Raw genomic sequence first — 27018 nt, forward strand, 5'->3', positions numbered from 1 at the left:
TTAGAATGAAGGAATTATTTGGGAAGAAGTGATTGGCACATGTTTATAGATAATGTCTATTAATGTCCTTAATCATTTGATGCCAGTTGTAATCAGGACAATAAGATCTGCTACATGGATACATTACTGTGACAAAGTGTAATAGAAGAATTGTTGCCAGTGCCATAAACATTTGTGGCCTGATGCAGAATCACAGACCCAGTTCTAAGAGTTTCTGACCTCTAATTGCTGAGAATAACTGGTTACATCAGTGCTGGTCTGAGCCTGTGTGATGTCGGTGTGAGACAGGGTTAATAAATAGGACCAACAACCCCCAGGTCTGTGTAATAATGATCACTCTCCCCAGTCTCTTACACACTTACAGCCTGATCCTGGGTCTGACGCTGCAGCATCTGAGTGCAGGTCTTTTGCTGATATTTCACTTTATGCAAATACTGCTACAAATCTTCCCTGGTGTACAGCCGGACATCTGTATGTGCAAGGTCTGAGACCCCCCATACTAGGTGCTGATTATCCATTAGTCTATGGCCTCCATTATGAATGATTATGCATCTGAGATAACAACTACTTCCCCAACGCAACCATGACACTCCCATAACATGCCCACAAGATGGACCATCTCAATACAGCAAAGCCATTAGCCACCTCTTTGTCACCTGCAAGTCCTGGCCCAGGAATACCCAATACATTTTCAGAATATTTTTGAGACTGTGGCGCATGGATCTTAAGGTTCACGATATTTTCGATGACGGAACGATAACGATATCAACATCATTCAGTCATCTAAAATATCATTCAGTTTCTGCCCAAAACAATGAATGATAATGACCATTGCACGCTCCTTTTTGTAGTTGGTCATATTAGTTAATTGCCCAAACCTCTCAGCCAACCTGATGATATTGTCAGGTTGAACATGTTCAGGGATGAGGGGAGGGAGCACGGTGCTGAACAATATCGTTCATGATATCATTCAGTGTTTGTGCTCAGTGTCGTTAAAGACACTGAGCACACCCCTCCCTGGGACACACAGGACAATGTCGCTCGTGGAGCTAATGGTATGCACCTTTAGACATTGTGTGAGACTCAGAATCACATGCTTACTATTAAATCTCACATTCTGCCACAACTAATGTTTTTCATGACCAATGGACTCCAAATACAAAGCCTTCAGTTCTCCCTACACATCTAGAAGTAGACTTTAAGTCAGTCCCATTTATACAGTAGTAACCCCAAAAAATTACTGTACTATAGATAGCACCATAGCTGGTTAGCTGATTTTCATAGACAAATGAATAGTATAAATGGTTCAAAGACCAGGAGATATAGATGCAGGTTAATATCAGAAAATACAATGCTTAAAAAATAAATACAATTATTCATAAAAATGACATAGAGAGATAGTCTCAGGCACATGAGCATGTATTAGAAAACATAAAAAGATAAATTAACAGAAATACTGTATCTCACTTTTATAATCAGAATTGTTTAAGGGGAGAATGCTAGAGAAAGACCTTCTGTACAGTAAAAAGGGCCCATTCTGTGGGGCTCAGTGTGTAAATGCAAATTAGGTTTCACAAATCTTTTCAGAAACCATTCTTGACTAAGGAAAATGTTAAACATATTTGAACATATCGTAAAAATAATTAAAGATTTACGCCCCTAATCATAAGCCAATATTTCTTTCCTGATCTAAGCAGCTCTAGCATATATCTGGCTGCATATTCCACCCCTAAGATTGAAGACAGATCAGTGACAACTTTGAAAACCAAGTGATCATATGAATAAGCATTTTTACTTGTAGCGTTCCCATGTAATCTGATATTTCCCTGAGAATTATAGAGCAAGAGAAACCTGTAGCTCAGTTTCCTGTCAGTGTCAAGCTAAAAACAATTGATTTAGATATTTTTTTGCCAGTATAAAGATATGTCCCCATACAACTATCCCCAAACTGATCCAAATAGACCCATTTAGAGCAGCATGAACTTTGCTACTTAAAGTCTTAAACAAACAAAATGGCTAATCCTGAAACACTAGTTCACTATATGTGAAGTAAGACACAAAGGCCCGTATTCAATTGCTGGCGAAAAGTCCCAGATTTTTCACATGGTGTACTTTCCACTGTCATCGCTAGTTTTGCCTCAGGAATAGTATAGCACTTTTTCACCGCTCATCACCCTATTCAATTGCAAAGGACGCGAGAAAGCGTCCCGGTGAAACTCAAATAGGCAAAAAGTGCTGTCAGATTTGGAGAAATCAGCCTGACACCCCAAAAAAGATACACTGACATGGCTGAAGATATTTGGGGTGCTTAAATGCTCTCAATTGGTGCTATTTAGCCTGGTCAAGAATAGCACTTAGCAGTTGTTTTTGCAAAAAATAAGTAGTCCCAGCAAATTTGGGACACAGGAAAATGGGTTCAAGCATGGTTAAAATTTGCTAAAGTAATGTTTAAAAAATGCACCTCCAGCAAACACCTGCAATCAAATAAACACCTGGGGTATATTTAGGGGACCACCCTGAGTCTATTTTGATAGTTTTTAAGTTTGTCCCCCAACTTTGAACTTTTCACCCACAAAAGAAAATTACTTTTTTGGGGAGTTCTAAAGAATATTTCCAACTTTATTTGATTCACTTTTGGGGGACTGTCCCAAGGCTGCAGGGGTGGTGCTGCAACTTTGCACCCCAAACCCCAATTCTGCACCTTTTTCCACATTCTTTCAGAGGCAAATCTTTCCCACTGGTTAAAGGACGCAGACTATTCACACTGGTGAAAGGACTTTGGACTTGAATATGGGGAAAAGTTCCCTCCTGGAAAAATGACGTCACCAGCAAGAACTTTTTGCCAAGAACGGCTTTTCGCTGGCAATTGAACATGGCCCATAATGGAGAAAAAGCACACAATACAGGTTTAATATGAGTGACCTGCACCAGGCACCCTTACACTTTATCCAATTACCAATTACCAATTACTTTGTACCTAGCACACTATTACCATAATAACAATCTGTGCACACACCTGAGTCACACTGAGCATGCCTCATCTTACATTACCATAGTCACTTCCAGCAACTATTAACTCACAATCAGACAGTGTTTGCGGGTTGTAACTGAAATTGGTGGTAAAAAATGAAGGCACGTTACATCTGTTTTCTGGCTGTGTCACAGCCTCGGATGTGCAGTAAATGTAGCTCCAGTGTCTCAGTTCCTGCAGCCATTCTGCACCACAATAAGGCTGCTCAGAAGTCTGATTATTGAAGGATCTGCCACTGATGCTGCATGTGTGTACGCAGATGGTTGGATTTGCAAAGCTGCAGGTGGGCGTTTAAGTACATTCCTCAGCATCTGCAACATTTGCATATTGTATTTTACTGCATACACAGTATAAGGCACCCTAAAGTTTTCAGTAAATTCAATATTCTTTAGAACATATAATAGTTTATTATCACCATATATTGAATAATAATTAATGCATTGCAGTCAAAATATCTTGTTCTTTGGGAGGCTTGCCAACTAGCAACAGCTGGTGGGATAGGTGCAAGCCTCCCGGCTATGCTGAGAAGGAAAAGTGAAAGAAACATTCACTTAACTTCGCACAGAGGCCGGGGAAGAGGGCATCACTGGTGCCACTGAATGCGCATGTACACCACCATCATGCACACATGCATCACAAGCTCATCACATGCACTACCTGGGCAAGTCGTATGCACACTGGTCACGTGCACACATGCAGCGCACACAGGTGCTAGGCTCCACCCCCTGACTCAGCATGGAAGATGGAGGACACAGTAGCTGAGTTTGCCACATACACTTTTGTCTTGTCTCCATCCCACAGCAAAAGAGTGAGACAGCCCTCTTAGGCAGCAGGCTCCTCCTCTGAGGAGGGAAAAGTTTTTAAAAGAAGGACGTTAATTAACCCTGCCAGGTCAGATACCTCTGAGGAGGATGGAGTCAGTCAGGTTGTGGAGTCTCCTTCACCTCCCCATTTTCTCACAGAGTGGTGAGAAAAGGCACTTCTAAGAAGAAGCACATAAGTGGTGTTTCTTCAAGAGTATTGCCCATAGCTGAAATAACTCTAAGGTCCACATCAGAACAACAGAACACCTTATCCTGCCCATGGCCAGCACACCTTCCCTGCTTATGACAGGTATTATGAGCAACAGCACTCTCATACGGTTGCTAGTAAGCACTGTTCATTGTCCCCTGCTTACTCATATAAAGATAGAGTAGCAGTTGTACCTCCATTGACTGGGAGTCAGAGGAGGTCACGAGAACCAGTGCATCCTCTCGCAGAGGCAAATACAGTGAAGAGGGCCAGGGTAGCCTTAGCAGGCAGAATGCCACTTTCTAAATTATATATGTCCCATTGGGCTCTCAGCAAGTGCTCCATGGTATATCAGTTTGCTCAATTGGCCTTTAGAACTACCCATATTAAAGAGGACAATATGGGTCTCCGCAACCATACTGATATTCCAGACATTCCTGCCCTGTTCACTCCAGAGATTCGGCTCTTCCATCACTTGTCAGGATAAAGCCAAAAGTGACACCATAGATAAGTCACATAGGGAGAGGGACCCTAGATTGCACACCCTAAGCACAATGTGAGGTTTTACCTGCTGAGACTTGTAGTGCTGCAAGCAGAAAACAAAACAAATGCAGGTGCACACTCTAACCATGCTAAACCTAATAATAATACTACTAAATGCCTAAATGACATACGGTGGGCATGCCCATAATTATGGCCATCATTATGCTACGAACCTATTTGATGCAATTTAGCAGTATTGTTATTAGTTTCAGCAGGGTTAGAGTGTGCACAATAGATAAGTTGCTGAGAAAAACACAATTTTAAAATCTCAGATGCTGTCGGGCCACTTTTATTTGTCTTAGACAAGGTGGAGAAAGAAGGACCCTCTAGGGGGTCTCTAGACTCCCTGATAGCTTCCAAAATGGCCCTCTTAAAGGCTATTAGCAGGGCTACATTAATGATTGGACAAACTTTTGACTTAACTTCCAATACCCACAGAATGCACTGGTTAGCTAGTGTGGGTCTGACCAATCTAGCCCCCAGGCCCGTGGATGTTCACAACCTGACAGACTCTACAAAGCTCATAAATTCTTTGCAGAACTGTGGGGCCCTCACCCTCCAAAACCACCCTTTCATCAGAAGGATTTTTCTGCCGGAGCCATTAGTTCGACTCAAGATCCAGGAGGTGCCCCCAGAGCACCTAGAGGAGGTTTATTTCACAAATTAGTGGCCAGAGGTACAGTGTTTGGCAACTCCAACTCCTCCAGGAAGGATACAGTAAGTCACTTCTGTACAACCCCTTTTCCTTGTCTTTCTCAAACAATAGATATCTGGAAGCAGATTACCACAGACAAGTGGTTGCTAAAGATCATAGAAGGATCTGCCACTGATGCTTCACACTCCCTAGCTTTACACCAAGGCAAGTCAAGCAAGTGGACATCTCCAAAATGTTGGGTCAGCCACCTTTTTCCCATGAAGAAACAAGATGGCCCATTTTAAACATTAAATACCTGAACCAGTACATACCTTTCCTGCTTGTCAGGAATGAATTATATATAACAATAGATCTCAAAGTGGCCTTTCATACAGTTCAAGTTTACCCGAATGACAGGAAACTCCTAAGGGAATAATGCCTTCTATCAATCGACAGTGATGGTGTTTGGCCTGTTCAATGCCCCATACATGTTCACCCACCTCATGATGGTTGTTGTGACACAACTCCATCAGAATGGAGTCCACTGTGTCTTCTACTTGAATGATTTCCTGGTTATACAACCAGACGTAAAAGTCTTTCTCTTTCACAGAGGTGTCATTTTGTCTCTCCTTCAGAATTTAGTTTTCAGTGTGAACCTAGACAAATAAGTTTTGACATCTTGTCAAACAATAATTTTTCTGGGATTTCTCATAGATTCCTCTTCTTTCTCATTTTCAGTTCCCTCAGAAAAATGGAGAGACATTTAAGACTTTGTAACCCAGGTCCTTCACTTCCAGCTTCCCCTGAGAGATTTATCCAAGGTTATAGGGAAAATGAGAGCACTGGATTCAGGCTGTTCTTAAGCTCTTAGCTTTGACAGAAGAATAAAGCCCCAAATATCACCTGCAACAGGTAGCGGTGGTAAGAACATGAGGTGTTCTAATGCGTTTCTCTGCCATTTACATCTGGCCATTTCCTCAGAGGCAATGAACCTTATTTCTCAGAGAGCCATGATAAACCTTCTCTCATTAGATTAAGTGCTTGCAGGTGAAATCTCTGCTGCAACTTTTGGAATGTAAATGAATTCCAAACTCCGATTCTATACCAATGTGTGATTTAGAATCTGCATAACACATACATATATATAAAAAAGTATATATATTTCAATATTCATATTAATAATTTAAGATAAACCATATTAATAATGAAGCATTAATAAAATAATCAGATACCTTTCAAATGATGAAAAATAAATAATAGACACCTCATGTTCTCACCACCGCTACCTATTGCAGGTGATATTTGGGGCTTTATTCTTCTGTCAAAGCTAAGAGATTAAGAACAGCCCATTCAATCCACTACAGAGATTTCATCTTGGAGCTCGGAGATCAGAGTTAACCCCCCTCACCGGAGGTGAGGATTTCCACATTACAGCTACTGCTTTCTGTTAGAGGCATTCCGGACACTTCCCTCCTAAATAAGAATGATACAAAGGTCAGCTCTCTTTTGCACTTATCACCTGCAGACAGCCGAGCATATAGTGCTATTTCCATCATTGGAATTTTGGGCAGTACTGACCCCATTCACACTAAGCATTTTTATCTCATTGACTTTTAGAAATCCACACATGAATTTAGGCACATTGGTGCATGGATAATATTGACTGTTAGATTGTCTTCATTTTTTTTGTTCCTGGGTTTTTTCAATTTAAATACACTCTTCCCTCAGTCTGTTTTGATCAGACATACCATTTGGATTTACAAAAGAACTTGTAACACTTTGACTGACTCATGTGAGAGCATTAGTCAATTGCAACAAAATTTTTACATGCTGTTAGTTATTTATCAGTGTGCATTCTTTCACAATAACAATTGATACATATGTTGCTGTTTCTATTTTTTTATTTACTGTGACCCACCTTTTGATATGGAATCTGATTAGACCTAATTTATTAGTGCTCATTTTTATATCAATAAATACTGTTTACGTATCATTTAACACATTAGATATTATTCATTTATTATCTGGAATCCTCCACGCTCCCTATATCAGTTGTATTGCTAGCCACCCCCTTCATAGGGCTGCATTTGAATTCTATATTAATAGTTCTTAGCCACAGCGCCCTTTTCTCTTTAGTTTTATTTTATGAGCTGAACAAGCTGTCTGACTCCCTGTCCAGAAAGCGCCTCACATTGGATTGATTTAGTCTCAGGTCAGAAACCTTCATTTTTAAAGTAAAGATCTTTGGTCAACTGGATGTGGACCTCTTTACAACTCCATCCAATGCACAGCTCCTGGTCCTCTTGTCCAAAATCTGGACCCAAGGAGCCCTACACATGGATGACATTTGCTTTCCATGGACCAATCTCACTCTCCCATATGCCTTTCTGTCTTCTGCCATGCTACTGAAGGTATTTCACAAGGTCAGAGTGGACAGAGTGGCTCACCTCATTCTGGTATACCCTGTCTGGCTCTCCATAATATGATTCCTCTTGATTACCCAACTCTGGATGGGACCCAAACTTCCCCTATGACTGTACAGGGACCGCTTCCAGGGAACTCCAGATACACTGCAGGCACTCACAAAATGGATGTGGATAACGACATTATTTGGCTGCTAGCCAATACCAATCTCTCAGCCTCTGCCACAGCTTTGATAAATGTTTCCCTCAGACCAAGAAGCAGTCTATAATAGATGAGTTTGTTTCCTGGTGGAACTCACACTCTTTGACCTCAGGGTCCCATTCTGAACTCAATTTGAAAATAGATTTTCTGACCACTGAGTTCGAAAAAGGCCTAGTTGCTGCCACAATATGCTCATACGGCTCAGCCCTAGTGCTTTTAATCCCTGGCCTTACAGAAAATAAGCTATACCTTAGGTTGCTCAAGGGCATTTTCCTTTCCAGGCCATCATGCCCATGCTACTCTTCCACATGGGACATTAACCCTTTCCTAAACTTTTTAGCTACTACCCCTTCCTTCGCTAACATTTTTTGCCTTTTACGGAAGTTATCTTCTTTAGTGGCTTTGGCCTTTGCTTCCAGAGGTGGAGAAATTTCACTGACCAACACTACAGAACCATGGATGACCTCCATCCCAAAGGGTTTTTATATAATTCCTAAAGGACACACAAAAAACAGTCTGTTTGAAACCCCCTTGTGAAATTTGACCTGGTAAAAGAGCAATGCAATCCCAACCTCGACTTTGTTAAGTGTTTATCCACTTACATCACACTCACAGCACCAATTAGAGGTGACATTTTCAACTTATTTATCACCTGTCGTAAACCCTTTTTCCCAGCTAGGCCTTTTAAAATCAGGGGCTTGATTGTTTCTACCATGCATAACTCATGGTTAGACATCTCTTTTATCGAGGGTCACTCCCTATGCTGAGCAGCCATTACTTCAGTTGCCACCAGAAGTCTTCCTTTGCAGTCTATACTGCAGGCTGCACATTGTTCTTCCACATGTACTTTTGTAAAGCATTATTGGAGGCCTTCTGACACTCAGAAGTTAGAATTCCTTAAAGGAACCATCAGGTATGTGGTAGTTTGCCCACCAGCTGTTGCTAGGTGACAAGCCTCCCGATGAACAAACAGTAGTTTGCAGGAATCTATGATCTGCAAACTCTCTTTGTTCTAGGGTATAGGATTGCCATATAGCAACAGCTCCCACCTTAACCGCCCTGTTACCTTGCAAGGTCCCAGGCTGTGTGAGAAGGTAAGGGAAAATTTATTTCACTTTACCTGCTCTGCATAGTCAGGTGGCTTGAACCTAGCCCACCTACTGTTGCTAGGTGGCAATCCTATTCCCTAGAAAAGGGGTGGCCAAACGGTCATAGTCAAAGAGCCCAAAAATATCTGTAGGTATGTCAAAGAGCCAAAATCATTCATACAGCAAAGGCGCACATGCTAAAACGGGTGTGGTATTGTTCCAGCTAGGACACACCCCTGGTATGATTTTTGTAAGAGCATGTAAAAGTGCATGCACACAATCACCGTGGAGATAACTATTAAAAGAAAAGAAAAAGCCAGAACAATATAAAAAACATTGAGGAAAACAGATCCACATAAAAAACACTGAAACAAACCAGATCCACATAAATAAAGCCACATCCACAAATAATGTACTGAAAAAACCACATCCACAAAAAATACATTGAAAAAAAAAACAGATTCACATAATACAATCCTCCATGTGTCACTTCAGTCAACCTCATGTATCACTTCAGCAGCCCATTATGTGTTACTCTAGCAGACCATCATGTGTCTGTCCAGAAACTCCCCATGTGTCACTCCAGCCCCCCTTTTGTCACAACAACAGACCCTCGTGTGCCACTCCAGCCCCCCAATCTCCCCGGCTCTCTCCAGGCCCTCACATGTCACAAATATAATGAAAAGACAAATAAATAACCCCCACAGCTCTTACCTTGTTGCGGACTATCTGTGCCAAGTAGGTAGGCTCTGGCGTCTGCGATCACATTCTCTTTGTGGCTGCAGGTTCAGTCACAAGTTGAGCTCTGCCTACTGTTTGTGGCGTGACATCACCCCATCACCCATATATTCCTCTGGAGTGGAGCAGACTGCTGCAACAAAGGGCAAGCCTCCTCTTAACATATGCACGCCAATCAGAGGAGACAGTCAGTGTCAGTCAAGGGAACCACATCAAGATAATGGAAGAGCCGCATGTTGCTCACGAGCCACAGGTCGGCCACCACTGTCCTAGAACAAAGAAAGTTTGCAGATTATAGATTCCTGCAAACTAGTGTTTGCCCCTGATAAATGAAGTAATGCCTATGTCCACAAGAGGCTTAATATGGTAAATCTTTGTACATTGCATAAGCAAGGACAATAAAATAATTGCAAAATGTACAATTGTCCATGTAAAAAACAATAAGAAACATCTGCACGTGATATTATAATTACTCAGACAGATTTAATCTACTCCCTATATCTACATAAGAGACAGGTAGAGAAAGAGTTTATACCTGCAATGAGCAACACAAACAGAAATACAAAATATATAGTCAAATGCATTTGAAGGAGTAGTAAAAAGATTCTATACAAATTTGTCCTCACTTACTGAGCATGCGTCCGTCATACAGTGCGGGGTTCCTGGTGTAAGTGGTGAGAGTAATAGCGACCACATTTTTTTTTATATCTTTCCTCTTAGTTCCATTGCAGATGCACAAAAATCTGCTCACAATGTACTAGAGATGCTAGGCTGTGACAATGACAAAGTCACAGATGAAGCACAGATCTCAGCATGAAGAAAAGCTGTGACCGCTGGCATCGCTGGCCCTTCTTACACACATTCATATTCAGTAACACACAGATATACAAATATTTCACATCAAATTGATCAGCGTTAGCTAACATTGTAGTTTTGATGCTTCTGTTTATACTTATGTGAATAAGATGTAGATTTTGAGCTAAAAAAAGACAAATTGATCAGTGACTGAGTTGGCCAGGACCTGATGAGCTGAGAGGGGCTATTTGATGTGAGTGAAGTAACAGTAACAAGGTCACATCTGTAACATACTACTCTGCAAATATGAAATTGCTTTTCATAACTTTTTACACTTCCAGCCCATAGCTTGTTTTACTAGGAATGGTTTTTAATACACTACTGAGCAGTCTCATATGGGAATGTTTTCTGTCAATAAATCTCTTATTTCTTTGGAATACATAAAAAAATGACCATTATGTAGATACAATAAAATGCGCTCTATACCCCTATTGGAGATGGTGTGTAACTAATAATGGTATATGTCCTCTAGACAGAAAATAGATGTGTAAAAAACTAAAAATGAACACGTAGGTATGTAACAAAAAAAGGGGATTTTACTAGGTGTAATCAAAATACAGATAAACACAAAATGCTATACACAGAGGTGTATACTGTACATCTCTTTGTTCTATACAAAATAGAATAGTGACATAGCAGCAATAAAATCCTGTTTTAGTGAATAAAAATGTTGAATCATTGTATCCTTATCTCTATCATTTACTTTATGAGAGGAGTGTGTGACAATCTACATCTTACATATTGTGTGTGTCACAGTTAGGGACCAGTTCCTGGATTGGAACTTGTTCTTTATTAGAAGAATATGACAGATAAACTGTGCAGCAAACTGACCCTTAGTATAATATAATAAAAGTGCAACATTTGGGCTGTTATTTTATCACTGCCCTTATTCTGAAGCCATTGACATATTATCTTAAAAATGGATCTTCTAACTATAGGATCTTATGAATAAGTTTTCCAAGTTTTCAAAAATGTTACTTAAAACAGAAAATTTGCAAATAATTTTAGGACAATCAGAAATCTGTTCATACAAAGTGAACATTTTCTCTAGAAAACTCAACGGCATTACTAAGTAAGAGATAAATATTGGCCAATGTGGTAATATTATATTTTATCATTAACAATTATTTCCTTATTCATTTTTTAGACAGTGAAAACTGCCATCAATGTCCTGAAGATGATTGGCCTAATGAGGATAAAGATTTGTGTATTAAAAGGATATTAGAATTTCTTTCATACAAGATAGACATGATAGCTACAGTTTTTTCTTCAATATCTGTCCTATTTTTTATCTTATCCATCTTTATAATTGGAATATTTGTTTCATTCCGAGATACTGCCATAGTAAAAGCCAATAATAGAAACCTTAGCTTCATTCTTCTAATCTTCCTCAATCTGAGCCAACTCTGTGTGTTTCTGTTCATCGGTCATCCTGTGGACATCACCTGCATGCTACGCCAAATATCCTTTGAAATACTATTCACTGTGGCCATGTCTTCTATCCTGGCCAAGACTATCATGGTTTGCATTGCTTTCAAAGCCACCAGACCTGGAAGCTCCTGGAAAAAATGTCTGGGTGTTAAATTGCCATATTCTGTAGTGTTGATCTGCTCATCTGTTCAAGTTCTCACCAGTACTATTTGGTTGTCAGTTTCTCCTCCCTTTCAAGAGTATAACAGAAAAACAAATCCTGGGATTATCATAGTTCAATGTAATGAGGGTTCTGTCTTTGCCTTTTATTTCATGTTGGGTTATATGGGGTTTCTGGCAACTCTGAGTTTTGGTCTAGCATTCATGGTGAGGACATTACCTGACATCTTTAATGAAGCCAAATACATCACCTTCAGCATGCTGGTGTTCTTCAGTGTTTGGATCTGTGCCATACCTGCTTATCTGAGCAGTAAGGGTAAACACATGGTCACTGTAGAGATTTTTGCTATATTGGCTTCAGGTATTGGAATACTGAGCTGTATATTTTTCCCTAAATTCTACAATATTCTACTGAGACCTGATATTAACAGTAAAAGAGACTTGCTAGAGAAAAGTTCTTCATAAATTTAATAGTTTTTAAATGTTCCACTTTTATATCATTGAAAAAATAAGAACTGCAGGCAATTTAAGGTATAAAGTGAAATATATATTTACACAGCTTTTCTATAACCATGTTATTAAAATAACATTAGGTGTTCAATTAATTAAAAAATTAAATTAAATGTAGCTGCAACATTGAATAGGAGTTTATTTTTGGATATGAGATAGAATAGAGAAGATTTAGATAAGTTGATTAAAGTATTTGTTTGAGTAATATGTAGAATTTATTGCAAAGGAAATAAAACATCATTACTGAACCTGAGATAAATTGATTATAACAAAGTTTAATAAACTACACTGGTAAAATATCTCCAAACCTGAGATGCATTGAAATGTTTCATAAAAGGACAAAAATATTACATATGTTATATATTATTACATTTCATACAGTATAATACATTTAGAGATGAGCTGGTCCAGTTCTCCGAGAACGGGACCCACCCGAACTTCTCGATCTGGGCTGGGATCTAAGTTCAGGACGGGTTGTCCTGCATAACTCAGAACCCAAAATGAGGCATCCCGCTTTTGGATTCTTGTGGGTTTAGGATTCTATAAAGGTCCCAGTTATTGGTGCCATTTTCACTCTGGCTGTGGAGAGTGTACAGAACAGACGTGCTCTATGCTGCTCTGTCTGTGCATGTGTTCTCTGTTTCTCTTTCTGTTGTTCAAGGGTGCAGTGTTGTCATGCTGGGGCTGCAGTACATAAAGGGTCTGGGGCTGCAGTACATAAAGGGGTGCTGCTGTGTCACTGTTGTCCTGTCAATCAAGGGGCTGGGGATACATTACCATCAAGGGGCTGAGGCTGCAGTACATAAGGGCTGCTGCTGTGTTGCCATAAAGGGGCTGGGGCTGCAGTACATAAGGGTTGGCTGCAGTACCTAAAGGCAGTACCTGCTGTGTTGACCTTTCCATCAAGGGGCAGGGACTGCAGTACATAAAGGGGTACTGCTGTGTTGTCCATAAAGGGGCTGGAGATGCAGTACACAATGGGGGCTGCAGTACATAAAGGGGTGCTGCTGTGTTGTCCTGTCAATCAAAAGGCTTGGTCTGCAGTACATAAAGGGGTGCTGTGTTGTCCAGGATTGCTCTGTCAATCCAGGGGTGCTCTTTCCCAGTGTAAAAAAATAAAAGTTAAAGAAAATTATCATTCCACAAAAAAAAAATATATATATTTTTTAAGGTTTTTTTGTGTGTGTTATCTACACTATTATAGTTTGGTGACACTGCCTGCCAGACTGCAGTTTATCATCCACATATTTGTGACTCTGCAGGTGGTCCATCCGCACTCCACAGGGGTGGCTTTGTTATCCACAAAGGTGTGCTCTGTTGTTCATCAAGGGGCTACTGCCTCGTCCAGGAGTGCTCTTCCCAGTGTAAAAAAATAAAAGTTAAATAAAATTATCATTCCACAAAAAAAAAAAAAAAAATATTTTTTACATTTTTCTTTTGTGTGTATTAGTTACGCTATTATTGTTCGGTGACACTGCCAGCCAGACTGCAGTTTATCATCAATGTTTTGTGACTGCAGGTGGTCCGTATGCACATCGCTGCTCCTCACGGGTACTTTGTTGTCCATAAAGGGGTGCTGTGTTGTTCATCAGAGGGCTGCTTCTTTGCCAGGGGTGCTCTTCCCCAGTTTTTTTTTTTTTAAAGTTAAATAAAATTATTATTCCACAAAACCTAAATATTTTTTTCAGGGTTTTTTGTGTGTTAGCTATGCTATTATTTTTTAGTGACACTGCCAGCAAGACTGCATTGTATGTTTTTATATATGGAGGACGATTAAATGAGAGTAGAGCAGGAGCCACATACTAGTGCTGCAGCTAAAGCCAGCAGTCATGATGATGATACAAGGCCATCAACATTATCCATGAAGACTGATTCCAAAGGGCTTAAGTCAGGGCATCCGTAACCAGTGGTTAAAAAGTTAAATTCTACATAAGCATATAAGTTGTAACACACACCTACACCCCTTGCTTGGCCTCTTTGAGGTTTGCAAAGAGATTATATTCAATAGTTGCAGTCTAAGCATATAATTGTTAGATATAACATTTGGGGTCAAATAAGCCATAATTTGAGCGCCTAGCTCTACCTGCCATGTGCATAATGAGCCTTTTATGCCTTATATGTTCTTATCAGTAGTGAACCACATTCCATTGGAATGACCATTGTAAGCTGTGTAGAGATGCTAAGTATTATGGGTAACTGTTAGGGATGTCCAGACTCTACACACAAAGGAGCTTTGAAACAGTTCATCTCCAGAGATACTAGGATACGTTATTAGTGTATTTCTTTGTCTGAAAATCTTAGTGCTTACAGTGCTTATGTGCAATAGAGATAAGTTTGGTTCATGCTACGTTGTACCAATCAGTGGATACCTACCGTAGTTTGTAACTAGTATGGGCTTAATATCTGGACAGCCAACACCCCAGACAAGGGTATATAAACTGTGACACAGAAAGGCTCTTAGATCGTGCAAGGACCTGAGTCACTCTGCAGTATATGGTGCCTGCAATGTAAATTGAATTGACTGGGCATTGGAAACGTGGGTTCCCAAGAAGATAAGATGAAGTACATCTTATACTGATGATGATTTACCGGTGTCATCTGAATACATAGACAAAATTTGAGTATATAGTATACTTTGTATGTTGTTTGTTTATTGTTTGTTTGTTACTTGTAAATAAAGTGTGTTCATTTGTACATACCTCATATTGGTCACATGGGTACTATTTCATTTCGATTAGAACTAAACCCACCATTATGCAGCATCTAAAATCAAAGGAGCAATCTTTTAAAGTGATAAAGAAATAAACATCAAAGGTAAAAGTAGCTGCAGAAAGACTTAAAATTGGCAATATGCTTTTCACCACATGAAGTGGCAAGGAAAGGCTAAAGCCTTGGACTTTATTTGTGACTGGTTTTTCAGCCTCTTATGATGATGTGAGGATAAGTGAACTTGCTGACATTGTAATTGAGGATGCTGCTGTGGAAGTGCACCAGGATGAGCAGGATATTTGTATAGCTGACACTAATAAGGATGTTGATGATGGGAATGTTGATGATGATGATGTTTTTTGTGTAAATCAGGAACCAGTGGAATAAACAGTTATTGCCCATGATAAGGAAAAGCCCATTGTCATGCCTGGGCACAAAACAAAAAAAACACTTCTTATGTGTGGAATAAATTCTACCCAAATCTGGACAACAATCGTCAAGCCATCTGTACCCTTTGTAAAGCCAGAGTATGTAGAGATAGGAAACTTATCTGCAGCGCATCCATCAATTTTTTTTTTCAAAATTCAGAAACTTTGGCTACAAAAGTACCAACAAACAGTCCAGCTTCAGCTAGCTACCTTATCTCTACTAGATCCAAGCACCTGCCATCTTCACCACCAACAACTTCATCAACATTATCCATCATGAAGCAATTATTTTGTTTGAGCCCCCACAAAACAAGCTACCAATGAACAGCTAACAATGCTGGCAATGATCACTATGTGCACAAACTGGCTTTACAGAGGCAAGATGTTGTCACAATCTTCAACCAATTCCTCACCCTCATCAGTGCGTACATCATCTTCATACAATATTAATTTGTCCCATCTGGAATCCACCATTACAGGTGCCTCTATCATTTTTGGATGTAATTGGCATCAAATTTGTAGTTCATCATGATGTACATCATCTTTTCCACATATTGAGGAAGAAGCCTCCTACACCAATCGCTGAAAAATTTCTCGGCTGTGCTGAAAACTCTTTCAGAGTATACACTAGAGGCTGGGCAGTTCAAGTAAAGCAAATTCAGTTTGTGAAAACGTCTCCAAATTCCCTTTTTTTCCTGCTAGTAGTGAAATGGGAAGTCTCACATACTATACCTAGGATGTTATCATTAAAAAAAATTAAATATTCCTCAAACATTAATTGTATGGCAACCGAATCAGAAAGAGTCATGGTAGAAGTTTCATTAATTGTAGGCAATTCTTTTAGACCCAACCAGATGTCAAAACTTGGTTGTCTTGATTCATTTACATCATCAGTGTGTCTTTTGGGAGAGTTTGTTTTTTTCTCGGCAGATGCACTTGCTTAAGAAACTGAAGGAGAATCCATTGCAGAACCACGTGCCACTTGAACTGACAATTTGCTTACTGACAGCTCTTTGCATCTCTTCAGATCTGTGCCCATTGGGAAAAAAGACACAGCATATGACTTTAACTTAGGATCCAGCACTGTGGCCAAAATGTATTGGTCCAATTGTAAGATCCTGACAACCATTGGATCCTGGTGAAGCAAATAAACAACTTGATTTAATAGTCTAACATACTTAGCGGAAACACTTTGTTTCAGCTCCTACTTCAGTTTCTCTAGCTGCTTTTCTAACAGTCTAAATAGAGGAATTACCTGACTCAAGCTGGCTGTGTCTGAACTCATTTCACAGGTGGCAATATTAATGGGCACTTTGCACAACATGGAAAGTATTTTCCACTGAGCTTGTGTAAGGTACATTCCTCCTCCTCTTCCTATGTAATACTATTCTGTGTAGCTTTGGAATACATTTTGCTCTTCCTCCATCTGCTGAGGCATTTAAAGGGTGGATTTCCACCTTGTAACTACCTCATGCTTTAGCTGGTGGCAGAGCAAATTCAATGTTTCCTGCAGGTGCTGCAATCTTTTACATGCTCCTGCTTAATGTCGAAAATGCCCAAGAATTTTTTGGAGCACAGATATCATCTCCTACATGGCCCTGTCATTTAAAAAAAATGCACCACAATGTTGATTGCATGAGCAAAACATGTGATGCATTGGAATTCACCCACCTGTAATGCTCTCACAATATTGGTGGAATTTTTGAGTACAAGGGGGGTCAGACATTTGCAATGACTTCACTGAGTTTTTATTATAGGTTGTCAGTGGTATACCTCTTAGTGAACTGGTGATACACTTAGTAGCCTGCCTCTGAATGAGCAGCTGTTTCTTAGATACTGCTGCTGTTGGTGCCACTGAAAACAATACACCCACCAAGTTGGCTGTTACAGTCATATAATATTCCATTCACTCTTTTCTACTTGTCCACATATCTGGGTAAAATGGCATTTTGGAGGCCACTAATTAAGGTTTTTTTAATGTCCCTGTACAGGTTGGGAATTTTCTAGTGAAGTGGAATCTAAATGGGATTTGGTAGCGGAAAAACAGGATCTCAATTAACTGTCTAAAACCCGCTGTATTATTGGCGGATATTGGTTGCACATCTAATACCAGATGTTATGGCATCAGTGATTCACTGTGCAACTTGGTGACTGCTGTCCTACTTGCTCCTCCTTGCAAAGGATTGTTTAACAGTCAATTGTTTTTAAAGTCTTTTAAAACCCAGTCTTGTTCTATAAATGTTGATTCAAATTGGAAAGCACAATAGAATATGCAGGGCTATATAAGAAACTGTTAATAAATAAATAATAAATAATAAAGTACTACTAATAGTCTTCCTGGTGCCCTTCTGGGATGAATATCCACTCCAGCAGCAGCAGGTGGAGCACTCAAAGATTCTTCTGGTGCAAGGACTGATGTGAATGATTTAAATATTTTTTGTAAATGCCTCCCCTTCTTTCTTTATAAATTTTCTTCAAAATCAAAATATGAAATTAAATTTACTACTAATCAAATTTACCTACACGGGGGACACAGCGAGCTAGGGCGCTCACCTCACCAGAAGCGGGCTTACCATCCCGGGGCAGGTGATGGTGAGTTGCACCTGCTCGTTTGCCACAGGCTGACCAGTTGTGCTCCTGCCTTGGAACCCCCAGCACTAATCCGGACAGCAGTGAAGCAGATTGTGCGGGCCTTGGCTACTGCAGAGCCAGGGTCACCCCTTTCCCTAACCCACAGATCAGGCCATCCTGAGTAAAGTGCCTCTCAAGATTGACATTGTATTGTGTATTATACTATATTATTCATCCCAGCATGGTATATACAGGACACGGCCAACTCATGGTGCATCAAGATTAATGCACCACCACAACTTGTACTTCTAATTTATATGGTCAATCATTCTTTTTTCTACAAGACTCTGCTATTTTTGACTTTAACAACCATTTACCAAGCGATTGGATCTCTCAATACTTGGTACACCAAGAATATAGTACCACTACAGCATTTACTTTTAAGTTATATGGTTGATCATCTTTTTTATCACAGGACTCGGCTATCATTTATATTAACAACTATTTGCAAATCGATTATAATACCCAAACACCCCCTCTGTTGATACACATATAACTGTATCATCCTCACTTGTCCACTCCCCTTTCCCTTCCATATGTGTCCAATACAAATGTCTGTCCATTGGATCTATATTTATTGATATATTGCACATAGAGTGCCATACCAGGATCAGTTTCACTGAGGTAGTGGATTGCAGTATATTAATTTATTTTAAGTGATTCTTATCTATTGTCTATTCATTGTGGATGCTGCATATTCTATTTTATTTTGCTCAGTTCATTTCATTTATTTATTTAATCTATGTACATTTGGACTATTCTGTCTGAATTGTATTTAAAAATTAAAATGCCATTTTATGCTCTTGAATGACCAGTTATCCTCATTTTATATATCTCATTCATTTTACCAATGGTTTCTCATTGATTGATGTGGGGAACCGTGACATGCACAGGTTTTTATTGTGTACAGTAACATTTAGTTGATTGTTTGTGAGCGCTTGTTGGTCTAAGCTTTATGCTTGCTTACTTATATGTTGATTTCTGGGTTGAGTGGTGACCCAACCATTTATCTGCTCCTATTCATATTACCAAGCTCTGACGATTAGCGCGCACATACCCCAATTTTTCTACGTATTTTTTCTAACCACACGGGCTATTGTGTGGCACTATCACAGACTGGGGTGCCACAAGTATGGATTTAATTAACATTAGGTCCAATAAAAACAACAAAGCACTCAATGTGTTTAGTAACCTTCCATTGATAGAACATACAGCTAATCCTGATGCTCTTTTCAGTAAAACATTTCTCACCTTAGAGAAACTGGTCAACCAAGAAAACAAATTATGGTGGGATAATTACACCTTGAAATGGTATATCCAACATAACCTTATACCCAAGGGTTTGAAAATATCTAAAACACAATCACATAATTTAGATAACTTAGGGTTTTTGAACGCTTGGGAAGGAATACTGAGAGACTGCTCCATTAAACTGATGACACTAATAGCAGAAACTCAGATTAAAAAATTAGAATATTTAGAAGGCAACATTAAAAATACGTTCATTTCACTTGAAAAACATCAGCAGAAGAAAGGTTTCGAGACATTAGCGAATCTTGCAAAAAATAGATTCGTAAGGGATGAAAATGAGATAATCAAGCGTAAGATTGCCAAAATACATAGGGATCAAAGGGGGGATATCGACGAAACAATTAAAGCCCATAAAATCAGAACCCAAAACCTTCCCAATGGAAGGAAGCCAATAAGATCACAAAACAGGACCAAATACGACACTCCTTAGAATATTAGGAACTCAGCCATTGATACACCGGTCTAAAAAAAACTAGATATCACCTACCAACAATATATGACCTTATTGAACAAAGATAAGATTAATGCAATAGGAAAAGAAAAAGGACAAATTGTGACAGGTACACAGGGAGAAAAGGAAGTTCGCAGGTTGGAAGAAGACAAGGAGGAGTCAGCAACCATTTACAAGCCAAGAAGCGAACAGGATATTATAGTGGTAAGGGAGAGACTAAATTATGAAATACAAAGGGAACCTCCAGAAAACCTACAGTCCGATTCTAACACCACATGGCTGGACACATTCACACAAGAACTATGTGAATCTGTAAGATTACGGACCCATAATTGCTCCATGTTGGCTAATAACAATAACTTGGACTCAGGATCACTCCATTTGACACCAAATCCCAATTCCACTGTATGGGGGGAGAATTTTTTAGCATTGGAGGCGGGTCTAACAGCCTGCCTCACCCCATCAGAGAAGAAATGCCACCTACAAAGGCCTCAAAGAGAAATCCATATTTTAGAAAAAGAAACTCCAAAACGAAGGAAAAGTAAAATAGATGAACAAGGAGAGGATGTAGAGGAGGGGAAGGCAGAACCCGACAAGAAAAACCCGAACAAAATCAGGAAGAAAATGGTGCAAATGCAGAAGAAGTTGATATCTTCAACCTAAGCAATTTCCCAATTACTGATAAACATATCAAATTGCTCAGCAAAGGATTGAAGTTTGCACCAACAAATCCACCTATCATATTTAACACATACATTTACATGCACAAGTTTACGAGGAAACTGACCCTCAAAAAAAAAATCATACACCAACCAGGGGAGAGAGAAGCTATACAATTAAATCGAAATCAAGATGACTACCAACACACTAATTTACGCCCACCATCTACATTCTACCCAAGGCACATGAGAGGGGAATTTATTGGGACTTTAGAGAGACTAGTATTGGACCATCTGGAGCATGGTTTTTCTATATGGAACATATGAATATTACCAAACAAGAAAAGGATGCCCTACGAGAACTTAAGGACAACAAAGAGATCACCATTAAGCAAGCAGACAAGGGGGGAGGTATCGTAATCCAGAATACTACTGATTACAATTAAGAAGTCAAAAGACTATTGGGAGATCAGTCTACCTATCAAGCACTTCCATCAGACCCCACAACAAGCTACAATGCAAGGTTGCTCGCACTCTTGAAAGACTGCCATGAAAAAGGTATCATCACTAAAAATGAGAAGGATTGTATCTATAACACCCACCCTGTCATACCGGTGTTCTATACATTACCGAAGATACACAAACACCCCACCAAACCACCAGGCAGGCCAATTGTATCCGGGATTAATTCTATCAGTTCTAACCTATCACATTACATTGACTTTTTTCTGCAGCCACTGGTTAAATTACAACCATCACATCTGAAAGATACCACACATACTTTGAATGAACTCAAGAAAATCAGCTGGAACAAAGAAAGATTGCTGGTACTTGTGACATAACTACATTATAAACCTGTATTGACCATCATGATTGGCTGAAGAGTTTGGAGTACATCCTTAAGAAGGACAGTGCTCTAAAAACAGAACAAATCACTTTTATACTAGAGGGAATTAAGTTCATTTTGAATCACAACTATTTCTGGTTCGGGGGTCGTTTCATGTTACAGCAGCATGGCACAGCGATGGGTACCAAGTTCGCTCCTAGTTACGCTAGCCTCTTTATGAGTGTTTGGGAGGTGGAGTCTGTCTGGAACAATGAAGCGACAGGAGCGAACTTGGTACTATGGAGACAATATATATATGACATCATCTTCATTTGGAAAGGATCTGAAGATTCACTGATTGGTTTTTTGAAACATCTCAATACCAACACATACAACCTTGTTTTTGCAGCTGATTACAGTAAAGAAAAGGTAAAATTTTTGGATCTGGAAATATTCATTAAAGATCAGAAGCTGGAGACCAAAACATATAGGAAGAAAGTTGATGTCAATAGTTTTATTTTGTCCAGCAGTGAACACTATCCACCATGGCTCACGAATATACTGAAAGGCCAATTCACCAGGCTACGACGAAATTGCAGCAACAAGCAAGACTACATCTCTCAAGTTAATGAATTAAAGAAGCAATTTCTTCCAAAAAATTACAATAAGACTCTAGTGCAAGAAGCATTTCAGACAGTGTTGGATGGAGATAGAGAGAAACTTCTCAAATACAATACTGACAAGGTCGATCACAAAGACATGTTCAACTTATGTTTCATTACTGAATATAACTCTTCATCCAATTTGATTAAGCATACTTTACATAAACATTGGAGTATCCTTACAAAAGACAAAACACTGGCACAGATTTTACCAAATAAACCAAGAGTTATTTTCAAAAAAGCTCCATATTTCAGACAGAAACTGGTCCATAATCACCAACCACCACCAAGTTTTACTCAAACCACAATCTCTATGGGGAAGAATAAAGGCTTTTTCCATTGTGGTAGGTGCCTGAATTGTAGAACATCTCATTACCAGAATACAAAACCTACTCTAACCTTCTAGTCGAACAGTACAGGTATCACTAACAAGATTCAAGATATGATCACTTGTGATACCAGGGGTGTGATATATCTCCTCACCTGTCCGTGTGGCAAACAATATATTGGGAAAACCATGAGAAGCCTAAAGCAAAGAATAGGGGAACATAGAAAGAACATCTTGAAAGGATTTGAAGATCACAGCGTGTCATAGTAATTTAAAACCCAGTATCTTAAGGATGCCTCTAAGCTACAATTCATAGGTATTAAATTAGTAAAACCTAGCTGGAGAGGAGGAGATTACAACAAGAAATTAAGTAGAGAAGAGATCAAATGGATAATTGAACTTAAGACCATATCCCCCCTAGGACTTAATGTGGATCTAGAGATCCAGACCATTTTATGAATTCATGTGGGGCTCACATTAAGCCATCTCCTCTCTAACTATACTTTTCTGTTATGTAACATCACCATAGTTAGATCCTAATCCAACATCCTAATATAGCTGATACCTCCCACTGAATATTAAATACACTGCTAGAGGTCCTTTATTTATAAAGGGACTAGACATATAACTTAGCATGTATGTGAATTAATCACACACATAGAGTACCCCTGCACTGCATCATACATACAAGCTTTATGGGGTCTGTACTATATTTCTATAAGTTTATATTTATTGAGTTCCTGGGTTTCCATGCAAGCACAGCCCACTTCTGTGCATTATTATCATTAGGGTCATTGCCACCAGTAGAAAATGTTTGTACAATATCAGTTTTAATTATAACTTTTATCAATAGGGTACTCCTTAGGGCTTCTGATGTTCACAAGGGTCCATTTATCTCCCAGTATCTGACTTAGTTTTTAAACATAACTGTTCTGTGTCCCTTCACTGTTATTCATTGCACGTACTGCTTTCAATCAATATGTTTTCCATGCCTCCATGACAACCACTATTAGGAGGCATGGTTGCCAGTTCCCTCCAATCAGGTGATCTTAGGAGTGGCTTTCAACTATACAAATACAGATAGAAGATTACTGATGAACATACTTGAAAAAGGCCGTCACTATTGGCCGAAACGCATTGGAGACACGCACACTGACCGCCCATTGCACATCTACTCCTGTTTAACTATGGTGTTCAGACATAAATATATGACATCAGGTGGGCAATAACTTGAGGCTGGAGGTTGACAAATAATTAATGCAGATTTTGTCCAATCATATACGTGAGTGATGTCTTTATAGTTTAAATAATCAGTCTCTCTGATTTTGACAGGTGGGCAACAACTGTCGGCTTGGTGTTGTGAATTAAATATGTTGTGCTGGGGCTTTGTATGGTGCCGGAAATTGGGACCATCTGTCCTTATACCATTGATGTATAATATTGTCAGTCTATCTGGCTGAACTGGTAGACAAAAACTGTAGGCTGGATATTGTAGTGAAACCTTTTGTTATGATGAAAGCTGTATGCGGTGGGTGCCACCTCCTCTGTAATCAACGCCACCCAGAGTGAATGTCTGCTCGTCTGACTCCTCCTTGCATCCTGGTGGGCTAGGTGCATGTGACTGAGGGACCCATAGTTATGCAGCATGAAGATGAGCCAGTGTTGAATAAAATCACTAATTTATTGGCAAATAAAATAACCATACAGCGTGGGTAGTATAATCATAAATTGTAACCATATGCATATAATGTTCCAACGCATTTCATCCCTATTGTGGGACTTCATCAAGGGCAAAAAGATCCTTATTGTGACCCTCACAATAAGGTCACGTGCACCATTATGCACATCATATTTAATTCACAACACCCAGCCTACAGTTGTTGCCCACCTGTCAAAATCAGAGAGACTGATTATTTAAACTATAAAGACATCACTCACGTATATGATTGGACGAAATCCGCATTAATTATTTGTCAACCTCCAGCCTCAAGTTATTGCCCACCTGATGTCATATATTTATGTCTGAACACCATAGTTAAAAAGATTAGAATACTTAGACCACAAAACCTCACATAATATTTGACATTTATATACCCATCTACCATGGAGCGCTTTTCTCTTCTTTTAGTATTCCTTGTTATTGGGAGAGCTTAGGACACCTTCCGAGAAAGGACCTAGTGGTAACATTTATCCTTCTTCAGCGAGCGCTGACTGCCTTTTCTTTGTACTTTAATAATTGTTCCTGTCCATAAGTCAGCTGCACCAGAAGGGATACATAACATATGGGTCTCTTTGACTCCAGATCGTCAAGATTAGATAGGGCCAACATTCTATTTAGTGACATAAACACAGGCATACCACTTAAATCAACTAATCATGTATTTTGTGATGCATTCACAGAACTAGAAAAGACTCTGGCCAAAGAAACAAAGGTATGGTGGGATGTACACACTCTTAATTGGTACTTGAAAGAGAAATTAATACCTAAGGGTTTACAAATCCACAAAACACCAACACATAATACCGACAACTTATCCTTTATGAAACAATGGAATGATATTTCGTCAGATTGTTCACTAAGATTGATGGGATTGATCGTACAGGAGAGGAATACAGAATTGATTAAAATATAATGAACGTATCATACAATTAGACACCATCTTGGAACCTTTCAAACAGGAGACTGAATACACTAATTTAGAAAGTCTGATTAAAAAACATTTAGATAGGGAAGAATCCATGGTGATAGATGTCAAACGGTCAAAAATATTGAGAGACAAGTTCAGGATCACTAACAAACTTAAATCTGGTAAACAGACTAACCAAAATACGACAACTAAGTTTGCTAACCTTTCACATAAACTCACTATTCCATTTCAAAATGGTAGTGATCAACCCATCCCTGAATATTAAAAACATAAAGTAATTAATGACAATTGGAAAATTGGTGCGAATACTCCAATGTACAAAAAATTTAATCTGACATATCAGGAATATATGAAAAGATTACATACAGTTCCTAAAATACAGCACAATACAATCAATCTTCTAGACCTATCATTACACAGTCAAATATCCGAGGATGATAGTGTGTCCACAGACGGTAGTATTTCTGTCTACTCCATAGAGGACATAGATTCTGAACATCTATCAAAATTAGCATGCCAATCTTTTGAACGAGGGTGGCAGGACCTTATAAAGGATACCATTAGAAAGACCAATTCAGAACCTGACCATCAGGGAATTTTAGCACTTACCGAGACTGATACACAACATAATATTTTAATAACCGAAGAACCAAAATGGGGAGACAGTTTTTTAGACCTAGACACCAGCCATTACCAACAGAGAATGGATCTCAGAGCAAAAAGGAAATTAGATCCACCAGACGAGGCTGTCGGGGAGGTCCAAAAAAGCAGAGTAGAGGAACAAGGTTGTCCTCCAACCAACAACCAGTAGGCATTTTTAATTTAAGTGACAATCATCTGACTACACCACAGATCACTTTACTAAATAAAGGACTTAAATTCGCCCCAACCAACAAACTAGATAAATTTAAAACTTATCTAGATGTCAAGAATTTTACTAGAAAATTATGCCTCAAAAAGTACTTTCTAGACAAAAACAAATGTATAGAGACAAATGTATCTAAAGACAAATTCAAGCACACTAATTTAAGACCTAAGTCAACATTTAATCCAAGCTATATGAAGGGCTGTTACATTCAAACTTTTGAAAAAGCAGTCTTGGAGGACATCAAGAAACTAACACCACAATCAGTTCATCAAAGATCAAATATCTCTAAGGGAGAATGGGAGGCACTAAGAGAATTAGAGCAAGAAAAGGAATTAGTGATTAAACCTGCTGATAAGGGAGGTGGAATTGTCATCCTTAATAGGCTAGATTATGAAAAAGAGTCATACAACATCTTGAGTGATACCAACACCTATCAGAAACTAAATAGTGATCCCACTAATAGATTTCAACTCGAACTCAAAGCATTATTAGATGAAGGGAGGACCACTGGCATTATTAACAAACATGAGTATAATTTTTTATCAACTCCCAATCCAGTGATCCCAGTTTTTTATTATCTTCCTAAAATCCACAAGAACACCACTACTCCCCCCGGCAGACCAATCACATCAGGGATTGACTCCATCACTTCTCCCCTATCCCAGTATATTGATAATTTCTTACAAGATTATGTACAGTGTCAGAGGGCGTACTTAAAAGACACCACAGAGGTACTTCATTTGTTAAAGGATGTGGAGTGGGGTGAAGATTTCTGGCTGGTTACTAGCGACGTCACCTCACTCTACACGATTATTGACCATCAACAGGGCATTGATATTGTGAGTTACTTTCTACATAAAAATGGAGATCTG

At 39.2% G+C, this 27018-nt stretch overlaps 1 protein-coding gene across 1 annotated transcript in view; it reads left to right on the forward strand.

Annotated features, from left to right (window-relative positions):
• Window positions 1–12580, forward strand: part of LOC148509565 (vomeronasal type-2 receptor 26-like) — a 95719-nt gene extending 83139 nt beyond the window's left edge. The window contains exon 3 of the mRNA XM_088442969.1: window positions 11673–12580. Within this exon, the coding sequence (XP_088299095.1) occupies window positions 11673–12580 (908 nt within the window). The remainder of the gene's footprint in view (window positions 1–11672) is intronic.
• Window positions 12581–27018: the final 14438 nt, after the last annotated feature.

Source organism: Taudactylus pleione, unplaced genomic scaffold (genome assembly GCF_031769625.1).
Source record: "Taudactylus pleione unplaced genomic scaffold, aTauple2 ptg000319l, whole genome shotgun sequence".
Classification (NCBI taxonomy): domain Eukaryota; kingdom Metazoa; phylum Chordata; class Amphibia; order Anura; family Myobatrachidae; genus Taudactylus; species Taudactylus pleione.